The 12,217-nt window shown below is 48.9% G+C and overlaps 1 protein-coding gene across 1 annotated transcript in view; it reads left to right on the top strand.

Moving 5' to 3' along the window:
• Window positions 1-10,591, top strand: part of EYA3 (EYA transcriptional coactivator and phosphatase 3) — a 141,921-nt gene extending 131,330 nt beyond the window's left edge. The window contains 3 exon segments of the mRNA XM_043532426.1: window positions 310-431; window positions 1,846-1,946; window positions 6,719-10,591. Of these exon segments, the coding sequence (XP_043388361.1) occupies window positions 310-431; window positions 1,846-1,946; window positions 6,719-6,799 (304 nt within the window). The 3' untranslated portion in view covers window positions 6,800-10,591.
• Window positions 10,592-12,217: the final 1,626 nt, after the last annotated feature.

Below are 12,217 nucleotides of genomic sequence, written 5' to 3'. Positions count from 1 at the left end.
ACCTGGAACAGAAAGCAATAGTGATGGACAGAGCCCAGCTACTGTTAAAGGCACTGAATGCAGTTTAAAGAAGAGGAGGGATGTACAAAAAGCGCTAAATGTAAGAGAAGGATGAGGGGGAGAGCAAGGAGGAGACTTTTTCAGTAGGCAAAAAGAGAGAGGCTAAATCACGATCTGCTTTGAAAAGTACAGCAGTGTCCAGCAAAGCATGTGGCCCCTGCTATGGTTGTCTAAGCCAGCTGTCCAGAGCCAGCCCCTGCACCCTCTGCCATGGCTGTGTTTTTCATTGTTACCTCTTTTACCCTTTAGAAAAAATTGTGTGAATGTCCTGATCACGACGACACAGCTGGTGCCAGCTCTCGCCAAAGTTCTCTTGTACGGCTTGGGAGAAGTGTTCCCCATTGAAAATATTTATAGTGCTACAAAAATAGGTACGGTTATTGCTCCAAATAGCTCTTTGTTGTTGCCAGGGGTGCCTGTTTCGGAGTGCTGGCTGGGACCTCTAGAGGGAGAGCCAGAGCTCAACTATGTCAGGGATTTTAGCACTGTTGCTACATCACCAGTGTGGATGGACTGCACTGGCATAATGCATGGCTTGTACCTTCACAGTTTATCCTGGGATAAACCCCACTTAACACAGGTGCAGAACATCCATGCCAGTTTGGCACTCGGGTAGCTGTCCTGGTGCAAAAAACCCTAATGTAGGCGAGGCCCCAGTAACACAGCTAAGTTTGAACAGCACTGCCCAAGACTGCCAGTTGTGGGCTTCTGCCCTCATCCTTGTCCTCGGGCACTTCACAGAGAGCACAGAATATGGCTTCAGTACAGCTCCTGAAGTATTCAAATTGTTTTAACACATTCTTATCAGTAGATATTTGAGATTTAAGCCTCTTCAGTAAAATCTCTTTAGGAAATAGAGAGTCTGCAGCCACCTGGCATACAGTGCAGGGACCCAGCCTCCTGCAGCAGACAGAGCCATTGCTAAAGGGACTTGACAGAGGCGTTGCTCAATTGGCAGAGTCTCACTGTCCCTCTCAAGGCCCAGTTTTGGTCAGGCCCTGTGTTGGGATGTGCAGGAGAAGGGAGGGCCCTGGTGCTGGCCAGAATTCCAGGGAGAGCACAGGCCCTGCTGGCAAGCCTCTGGGAGCTAGATGCCTGACAGAGTGTGAGGGCAGGGCCATGACTTTACCCTCCTCAGCACCGGACAGCAGAGCCAGTTGGGTGGAGGGGGGCGGGGCTGTACTGCACCCTCTCGGGAATGGTGTAGCTGCTGTGTGATGTCTGAATTGGCTAACAGTCCTGTTGGGGAACTCCTTGGCTTGCACCCCTCAAATGGCCTGGATATGGCACATTGGCCCATCTAGTCACTGGAGCTAGATCTGTAGTTGCTCGGCGTTTCCAGCCAGTACTTGGGAAGGGAGTGGCAGGCACAGACAAATCTCTCCCTGGTGCCCAACTCCCCTAGTATGCAGTGGCTGTGAGCTCATCCTTCTAGACAGCCCAGTACTGGATTTGAAAAAGACATGGACTTGGGCTCCCGCATCAGAGAAGGAGCCAGCATTTGTATTGTGTGCTTTGAAATGACCCTCTCTCTATCCTGGGATGGAAATAAGAGCACTGTGTAAATGAGAAATCCCTGATGCCTGGCTCTCTCCAGCTGCTCATGTGAATGGGAACAGCTTGTACCAGTAGAGTCCAAAGCAGGTGTTCTGTCCTTGCCAAGGAGATGGTAGCCTTGTGAAAGGAACCAAACGAGAGTCTGCCCTTGGCCTGGCTGGGTGGGCCTGTGCTGGGGTGAGTAGTGCTGCTCCCACAAGCAGTCACCTTTGGGGTGTGTTTTGGCAGGTAAAGAGAGCTGTTTTGAGAGGATTGTGTCACGATTTGGAAAGAAAGTAACTTATGTGGTGATCGGAGATGGGCGCGATGAAGAGATAGCAGCTAAACAGGTGAGTGTCTGGGACTGCAGCTCAGGTTGTGGTGCTGATGCGAACTGGGGGGCTGAGCTTGCACTGCTCTTCTTTTCCACAGACTCTGCTCCTGGGGCTTGGCTCTTCTTCCCTGGCTGCTCCCCAGTGGTGTGGAGCTCCTCCCCGATCCTCCTGTGACATGCACTCCATCCCAGCTCTTCCCCTCTTGCCTCTGTGTAGCTGTTCATCTTGGCCTCTTCATCTCCTGGTGCCGTTGCCAGCATAAACTCTGTCACATTGTGCTCCTCTAGTGTTCTCCCTTGTGTACGTCAGTGAGGATCCACTGTAGTATGCATGTGTCTCACATGCATCAGATTGGATTATTTTGAATTGCAGTACCTGGCAGGACCGAGCATGTGCCCTGTGTCTCCTTGTGGCCCCTGCCAGGGCAGAAAGGACAGGCAGCCACAACCCTCCCTCAGTTCCCTCTTACCAGCCGTGGCAGCGAGACTGAGCCTAGATGGTGTCTGACCATCTAGTCTTTCACTCCAGCTAAACTTATCAAAAACCTCCTTCAGATCTTCTGAGATTCTTCAGAACCACCTTCATTCTTTATTTTTATTGGCCTACTCTGTTCTTAGCACTTTTCAAACCAACAGCTGCTTGCAGATCCCCTGTACAACTTGCCCATAGAGACAGCCCACCTGTACAGGAACTTAGAATGGCGGACTCCAAACATGCTGCCTTCTATGCCTTCTACAAATGCAAGAAGGCTGGGAAACAAGGAGGGAGAACTGGAAGTCCTGGCACAGTCAAGGAATTATGATGTGATTGGAATAACAGAGGCTTGGTGGGATAACTCACATGACTGGCGTACTGTCATGGATGGATATGTGCTGGAGGAACCAACTAGGGGCAGAGCTCTTCTTGACCTGCTGCTCACAAAGCAGGAAGAATTAGTAGGGGAAGCAAAAGTAGATGGGAACGTGGGAGGCAGTGACTATGAGATGGTCGAATTCAGGATCCTGAGACAAGGAAGAAAGGAGAGCAGCAGAATACAGACCCTGGACTTCAGAAAAGCAGACTCTGTCCAGTTCCATTCCCTACCTGATACCCACCCACCCCCACCCCATCCCTTTTCAGGGACCCTTTTAACAAGAGCCTGTAACGAACAGAAGTGGACCCCGTTGCTTTGCCTAGGAGCCATAGAAGAGGTACCTCAGGAGTGCAGGGGAAGAGGCTTCTAAACCTGGTATTTCCCTGTCCCAAAGAAGAAAAGAGGTCTTCACCTATCCTAGACCTGAAGAGACTCAGCAAATACATATGCCATCTCAGATTCAGGATGGTAATATTTGCCTCCATTAGCTCCAAGCTCCACTGGTTTGTGGCTCTTGATTTTCAGGATACATACTTCCAAATCGCCATCCACTTGGCCCACAGGAAGTATTAAGCATTTGCAGTGGGGCCCGACTGTCATCAGTACAGGGTTCTGTTCTCTGGACACTCTACAGAGCGAAGAGTGTTCACCAAGTGTCTGTCCATGGTGGCCGAGCATCTAAGGAAACAAGGAATCTATGTCTCCCCGTATCTAGACAACTGGCAGGTCAGAGGCAGATCTGAAGGGGAGACCAAAGCAGCTCATATCCTCGCTCCGTTCTCCCACTTGGGACTCCTGGTAAACCATGAGATGTTGTCTCTTGTACCAGCACAGATGTTAGAGTTCAAAGGAGCTCTGCTCAACTCCTTTGAGGAAAGCTTTTGCCAAACTGAGGACAAGTTCCAGTCCCTGCAGTTGTAGTGTGTGACCCACAGACAAGGCCAACAACCACAGTGTGTACATGTCTGAGACCCTTGGCCTTAAGTCTGTGCTCACATATGTGGCACCACTTACCAGACTTCACCTGAGCCTCCTGCAACACTGGCTGAGGACAGTCTATTCCCCATCTAGGCACCTTATGACCAAGTAAGTCTCAGACCTACCCCATGTCCTGTGGTACCGCGAATGGTGGCTAGACCCACTGTACATAAGAAAAGGGGTACCTTTTTTAATCCCCTCCCTGATGATGATGCTGGTCACAGGCTGGAGTGTCCACCTGAACCACCTGCAGATGCAAGCTTTCTGGCTTCAGGATGATCTAAAACTCCATGTGAATGTCTTGGAACTAAGAGCCATCAGGCTGGCTTCCATAGCATTCTTATCTGCCCTCTGGAATGCCACAGTGCAGATCCTTATGGACAACACTCTGGTGATGCACTGCACAAACAAGCAGGGAGGTACTCAGTCATCTCCTTCCTGCCTGGAGGCGACTGTGTTCTGGAACTGGTGCCACTGACACACAGTGACTCCAGTAGCTCTGCACTGAACAGCCTAGCACCTTCCTGAGCAGGAACGTGGCAACCAACCACAAGTGGTCACTGTGGAAATCCATCCCTAGATCCAGTGTTTTGCTGGTGGGCTATTCCCACCATAGGCCTGTTTGCATGGTGAACAATGCCACATGCAAGGACTTCTGCTCCATGGGAGGTTTTAGTCCCGCTCGCTTACAGACACCTTTCTTCTTCAGTGGTCTCAAGGACTACTTCCCTTTCTGTTGATCCCCAGGATCATATCCAAGATCAGATGGGACCAAGCTATGGTCATAATGATAGCCTCTTCCTGGCTGAGGCAAGTTTGGCTGTCAGGTCTCCTGCAGACATCTCCATTAATACACCTTTCCACCTACCTGGACATGCAATTGCAGAACCAGGGGCTGGTATTGCACCTGGACCTGGAGTTGGTGCATCTGATGGCCTGGATGTTGGAAGGTTCAACGGGACTGATGGAGACTGCTCCCTGCAGGTCCAGGAGACCCTTCTGCAGAGTCAGAAACCCTCCTGTGGGAAGATTTGCTCCTCGAAGTAGAAAAGATATTCCATGTAGACAACTCAAAATGATGTAAACCCAGCTAAGGCCCTGATACCAAAAATTCTGGACTACATACTGGTCCTTGAAGCAGGAAGGACTAGGCCTTAGCTCCCTTAAAGGCCATCTGGCAGTAGTATCAGTGTGCCACACTCCAACGCAGTTACACTCTGTTTTTTCACACCAGACAGAGTCAAGATTTCTCAAGGGCCTTCTCCAGACCTGCCTCCAGTAAGAGACCCTACTCCCACATGGAAGGTTCATGTGGTTCTCCTATATTTCATGGAGCCCCCCTGAGAATAATTAGCAGAATGCTCATTGTGCCATCTCACCATTGAGACTGCCTTTCTCATGGCCATCACATCAGCACAGAGTCAGTGAAGCACAAGCTCTCATGGCTGGACTGCCATGTACGTCCTTCGACAGGGAGCAGTGGTGATGAAACCACCCTGAGTTCAGAACTCCACCTGAACCAGTCTCTATCATTACCAGTCCTCTTCCCGAAGCTTCATACTCTGACTGTTCCAAGAGCCTGCTTTGTTACATCAACAAGGCTAAGCCTCTCAGACCTCCTCCCTGCCTCTTCGTGGCCACATGTGATGTGTTGAAAGGCCAAGCCATCTCCTTCCTGCAAATCTCGATGGAGAGCACACAGTGCGTTCCCACTTGCTGTCGGTTGGCTGCTGCGCCTGCCCCTCCAAACGTCAAGGCACGCTCCAGCAGGAACTGGCAACATCTCTGGCCTGCTACAGAACTACGCTGACCGTTGTAGGGCGGCCACGTGGAGCAACCCCCTGACCTCTGTGAAACATTTCACAGGTTCGGGACAGCAGTGCTTCAATTCAGTTCCTGTTTGACTGATACAGCCAAGACTCCTCATCCCGCTATCCAGGGAGAATTAGGAGGGAACTGAAGGAGGGTCATGGCTGTCCTTCCCTTTATGTCCTCGTATGGGAGCATGAGGAGGCATGGGGCACATGGACAGCCTCTATGGATGCTTCTCAGAAGACCCCAATCTGCCACCAGCGGTGCATGCAAACCTACAATGGGATCCACACTGACCACATCATCTCAAAGAACCACAGTTGCTGGGGGGACAGTAACCCTACTTTCCCCTCCCCCAAGGTATGCTGTTTAACAGCGACTGTACGTATAGGATGATGTGGAGCCTGACAGAGTTAACATGGTGGGAGATCCTTTAATTTGGAGAATTACTTGACTCTTGAGGGCTTGATTTCTCAGCCTTAATGTCTCCCTTGGGTGCTTCCTTTTTTGGTTGCATTTAACTTGCATTCGTAGCCTGTTAGTACAATACCATCCTCATTAGATAATCGCAGAGAATGTTACTGTATTACATTGATTGGTGAGGTGCAAGGTCTCTGAAATGAGTGAGGACTCCATTCCTAACAGTCGTTAGATCACTAGATTGCTCCTGGTTATCCCCTCTCGGTTTTATAAATTAGACTAACAGTGGGTATTGACAGTTTGGTTAAGCAAGCTGTTCAGGGTTGTTCAATCCAATCCTGCTAACTGCCAAGTGCACTAAGTCACTGTCTGTACAGTCTTTATGCAGACTTGACTCTCATGCATGTGCCATGCAGCTGCTTTCTCATCTAAGCATGCTCCTCCTGTAAACTAGGCAGCAACCTGTCCTCTGAGAGCAGCAGCTTGCCCAAAGCCTGAGGTCAGCACCTTCTGTAACTCAGCTGACTGCAGCCTTGTTCATCCTGAACATAGAGGTGTGGGTAGCACAGGCGTGAACAGGCCAGCGGAATCCTGGTGGCCCAGTGTATGCTAGGGCCTGTCAGCTTTGGGACTGCATTGTCAAACTCGACCTATGCACTTTGATGTGACTATGTGAAGATGGATAGCCGTTCTGTAACCGTGTTTTTGTAACTCTCTGTTGCAGCACAACATGCCCTTCTGGAGGATCACGAACCATGCAGATCTTGTGTCCCTTCACCAGGCCCTCGAGTTAGACTTCCTGTAAGAAGCTGAGAGGAGCAAATGTAGCTCCTTTCAAGCCCCTCTCCAGGAGGGGAAGAAATCTTGTCTGTCTGGGAGCTTTCTTTTCATCTTGATGAAGAAATGTAGCTGATGCAAACTGTACAGTAGGAGGTGACATCCGGTCACTTCCTCAGGAGCACGGGTACTGCCAGGTACAAAGGGGTTTACCCAAAGCAGCAGACACAGTATAGCTGCAGTCTTTAATTGTTCTCTGTTTTCTAAAGAAGGGAATGACTGGGGCTAAGGAGCTCTAGCTGGTAATCGCCAGAGATTCACTGTGCTTATCCTTGTGGTAATATAATAGCAACAGATTTTGTAAGATCCCTCTCCCATTCTAACCAACTTAGTTATAGAACCCACAGTGAATGTATAGACATTATTTTTATAGAAAAGAGTCCAGCGTCTGGGGCAGGGTTGAATTTTCCCCGTCTCGCAAGGCCAAAAAGTCTGTTAATTTTGAAATATTAATGAAAATGTCAAAAATACCTCTGTCACTGTGAAAATGAGCCCCGCCCCATCTGTTCAGAGGAGTTAATTTAGTGCCATTTCTTTAGATTTTGTTCCAAGACAGCTTCACTGCATAGTAACGAGGAAGAAGGGCATGTATCCAGGACTTGTAGTTCCCCCTATAGGAAAAGGTCTGCTTTCCTAGTGAACCCTTGCATTTCTATTCAGTCACCACAGACCCCTTCCCCTGGGCCCTGTCTCCCAGCTAAGAATTACCAAATTCTAGTCTCGCCAATGGCCAGTGATCTGGACTACAGAGTGATGGGCACTATAGGAACGTGTGCTGTATTTCATTCAGCACTGCTGATGTGATGGGAGGTTCTTCACTTGGCCACCAGTGATTTGAGGCACAATTATCCTCATAAATTATATTAGGAAAGGAAATGTCAATGAGCTTTCTGGGCTGTTTCTCCCAGTTCCGTCTGGGTCCAGTAAGTTCCTGTTGGCAGAATCAGGTTCAGTTGCTTGGATTCCTCCTCCCACTACACTACAGACCCCGTTACACCCGACAAAAATCCCTTTGTCAGTGGAATTCTGTTTTCTAGGACAACTGAGACCCAGAGCCACTAGCAATGAGTGGAGACACCCGACCCCCTCCCCCATTGCACCCAGACATGGATTGTAGCTACACTGGCCTTTCTGCTAGGGCGTAAGTGACAGCAGCTCCCAGTGAGAAGACCTGTGTCTTAGCACCACCCTGCTCGGTACTGGCCGTGTGTTAGACCTTGGAGATTGCCAGAGGGCAGTTCCAGTGTTAGCTGCAGGGCTTTGTTGTGCATAGCTCTCCCCATCCCATGTGAAACGCTTCTGCCTCTTTCCTAAGCATGTGCCATGGTAGCACCTGAACATGTGCGACTCGGAGGTTCCTGTGTACAGTGTAGGAGCCTCTCATGTCCAGCAGCAGCACGTCCTCTCTGCTGTTTGTGCTCAGCTGGGTTACGAATGGTTTGATGTACCCGAAGGATCCCATCTTTAGACATCCTGAGCTCCCGAGACAGCCCTTGATCTGTGATCTGGAACCTGTAGAGGGGATGGTCTGGGAAGCTCAGCGCTTCACTCCAAAGAGCTACACACTGAGAGGGACATTGAGCAGCTGCATGTTTTGGCCACAGCTACCAAAGTGCCTGACCTACTCCCCCATCGCAGCAAGCTCATGCATTTCTAAGGAAATCCACTGGCAGTGAGCCCTGTCTGTGCCAGAGACAGTCTGAGAATTTGGCATTATGGCTAGCACCAGCTCAGCTGCACGGGTGTTGGCAGTGCTGGAGCCTGCTGGCTGCTGCCACTGTTCTAAGCACTGTCAGCTCTGAACCTTGGGACAGCTGGATGGGTTTGCTAATCTAGGCAGAGCCAGAGTGGTGAGAACTGGGGAAGCATAGGGGTCTCTGGATTTCAGGTGTATTTATATCTTTGACCTCCTTGATAAAACAACAAATAAGGAATGTCGTCTCCTCCCAACGGCCAAAGGGAGCCCGGGCACTAGGAGCCTGCCTTTCTTGTTCTATCCACTCACTAGGCACTAGTTTTGCACTCTGACCTTAAACTGATATACTCCAGAGCTGGGTGCATTTGTAGCTGACTCCCCAGGAAACTTCTTCCATGTGTTTAGTGCCGTGTACATAGAAACCATTCAGTCTGGGAAGCAACTTCCCTGGTAGAGAATCTGTCATGCCAGTTTCAACAGTGAGTAGTTACTTAATGGCTCATTATATGGGAGTTGTCCTAATGTTTGGAACTACATCTGTATTTGTAACTACTGCTCTGTTCCCTGCATTGGTGGCCGGGGGAGGCTGCCTGGTCATGTAGTGTTCAGACACAGCAGTGTGTCTCGCTCATGTTGCTGCCATTACCCCAGTGAGGTTTACACACTGGCATTGGGAGGAGACCCCATTGTCTCTGCTCTCCCTAACATGTTGTGTGCTGGGGGAGGACTTGGGGCAGGGAAGGCATGCACTGTATATGGAGGTGCCCGTGTGTTTGGGGACGCTAGAGGAGTGCGGCGAGGGATGTCCTATGTGTGACAGGAGGTACTGGAGTTGCCTTGTTCTCAGCTCCTTAAAGCACCTATTTGTAAAATAAAGCCCATAGAAGGGTTAGCTACTACATTAACCACTGAGAGTGGGGAGCAGCCAGCAGGAAATTAACCAAAATGCATAGTTTCCAAAGAGACAGATGCTGCGTGTGTCTGAAGATGAGAAGTCTACTTTGGATGATCAAAGGAGAATCTGCTCTGGTTTCCATAAGCATCTCTCGCTGGTGAGGGTCACTAGCCAGAAGCTCTTTTGTAAACATGCTTGAGGCACTTTGTCCTGTGAAACTGAGCCTGTTTGGAACATGTCTCTCATGCTTCAGTGAGCTTAATTTGGGATTTGAAATCTGTGCCTTAACCTCGGGAACCCCTCCCCCCCCCCCCCCAGTCACTGTACAACATAGAACTGCAGGGGAACCCTGCCTTGGGGGGACCGTCCGGTGCTTGCAGTGAGTGTAGAAGCCAAGGTGCTGAGCAGTCAGATAGCTGGCAGGCTTTGCTTTGTGTTTGTTTACTTCAGATTATTTTAAGGAACCTTTAAGACCTCAGCAAAACTTAGGCTGAGTGTGAAACTATTGCAGCCATTGACCTTTCCTAGCGATATTTATACGATGTCCCCTCCAACGTGTGTAAAATACTTTTCTACCAGGAGGTTGATGGTACATTTCTGTGTTACATTAATAAAGGTTAACCTGGCTGTTTTATTCTTTCCTCGGCTGGCTGCATTTGTGAGACTTGTCCCTTCTCTAATGAGCTGGCAGGCGTGGGATTCTCTTCAGAAGAGGATTGTTTGAAAACCATTTCTGCTGCCTGCTGCTTTGTTGCTTTTTGATTATTTTCAATTTGATTGTAATTTAACCAGCAACTTGTCAAATTCTAAAGCTGGAAAAGCTGCACAGCCCTAAAATGCTCCCTCTGAGCATTCCTATGCCCTCCTGGCGGAGTCGGTAAAGTCTGTGTCCTCAGCTTTGCTGTAGCCCTGTTACTTTAAAAACCAGCCTGTTGAAGCTTACTGGTTCCCAGTGCCCTGGCAGGGCTGCATTACCCCTTTGTACTCGAGTATATTAGCAAGCAGGTGGTTCCCCCTGGGCCCGCCAGATGCCTTACACAGAACTAGGTGTTGGTTGCAGTGTATGTATATGACTGAGGGCATTAATGGCTGTGGATTCCGTGACCAGTCATGTTCTGTGTGATGGGAACTATCCTATAAACTGGAAAAATAAAGTCTATTTTCTGTAATAATTGCTATGGTCTGTTCTCTGAAAACCTGACTGTCACATCTCCGCCCAGCAGCAATTGTGCCCTGGCACGGATGGTGTCCCTAGCCTCTATTTGCCAGAAGCTGGGAATGGATCACTTGATCATTATCTGTTCTGTTCATTCCTGCTGGGGCACCTGGCATTGGCCACTGTCGGAAAACAGGATACTGGGTAGATGGACCTTTGGTCTGACCCAGCCTGGCCATTCTTACGTTTAGTGTAAATGGCACGAAAGCCACTCTGCTGGCTTTAAAATCCAGTGTGACAGCCCTGGAGCTGATTATGGCAGGGGAAAATTCTGAACCCTCTCCTGGAAGGGCCACCTCTCAGGGCGAATGAGGAGCATGCTCTTCATGGCTCATGCCAGACTTTTGCCTCTGTGCTGTGGCTGCCAGCGTGGGGTAGTTTGTGCTTGCTGCGTGGGCGGGACGGAGAACCACAAGCTCGTGCTGCACCGTGGGGAGAAACATTGATCAGTTCTGTGACTTGCATGGAATTTTTTTGATTGTGTTGTTTAAATTATAAGTTTTTATTTTTAAAAATAAACCTGTTTAAAACTAAATCTGAATTTAATACAAAATCTATTATGGCCAAAACTTATTATAATCTCTTAAACATTTAAATAAAAAATAACTGCTGAATCCATGAGCCTCTAGCAAAACCTTTGGGTTAAAGGCTGTTTTTCTATAGAAAGATGTTTCCCTCTGATTCTTTCTAACTTCTGAGGCTAAGCTTTATAAAGATGGCACGATAGGTCGGGAGCTGCGTTAATGGTTTCATCCTGTGGGGGACCTGGGGATGTGCTATTGGGTGCAAAAGACTGTCATCACAGGCACTGGGACCCAGCCTCTGACGCTAGGAGACACCATCATATATCTCGTCAAGATCATCCATTGAGCCCACTCCTATTTTATAGCTTGTCCCTACATGAGCCCTGATGGCCTCAGTTCTCAAATTATGAATATTTATCACTCCACCTGCCATGGAAACTTATTTTCGAGCTCATGAAAAAAGTGATCTGCCCAGTAACTCCCAGCCCTTGCTTCTGGATGGGGCTGGGCAGTTCCAGTAAATGGCCTTGCTCTGTCCCCTTGCATGTGTGCACAGACATCCACTAACTTTTGAACTGCCTCCATCTCTGTCTCTAAACAAGTACAATACTGCAGTGCAACAGGCCTGTGGGTTACACAAGCAGAAGTCTTGGATTGCTGTTAGTTCTTCTTTTTCTAGGGGCGGGCAGGGAAGTTATGTAAGGGGGAGAAGGAGCAGATTGTGCAACCGGAAAGGAGTAACACCAGTATCAAAACGGCACTGGGAAGAAGGGACAACATTCTTCAGAGTGCAGCCTTAGTGCTGATTTCAACACCTGGAAACGGCAGGGAAATATCCACCATGGCTGCAGGTCGTAAAAAAGACCCTATTGAAATATTTTCGAGAGATTCCTGAACCTCTGGATAAAAAAGGAACAGGTGCTGAATGTAAACAATGCACCGAAAAGATGCAAGGCACACCAATTTTGGTACATTAACTTCTGGCTCCATAATCTGTTTTTAACTAGCATAATTTCAACAGGTTTTGGATTATATCAGAATGGCCTTTTTGGTTT

Source organism: Chelonia mydas, chromosome 19 (assembly GCF_015237465.2).
Source record: "Chelonia mydas isolate rCheMyd1 chromosome 19, rCheMyd1.pri.v2, whole genome shotgun sequence".
In the NCBI taxonomy this organism is placed as follows: domain Eukaryota; kingdom Metazoa; phylum Chordata; order Testudines; family Cheloniidae; genus Chelonia; species Chelonia mydas.
Note: the sequence above shows the minus strand (reverse complement) of the source record. Positions and strands in the feature narration are given on the sequence as shown.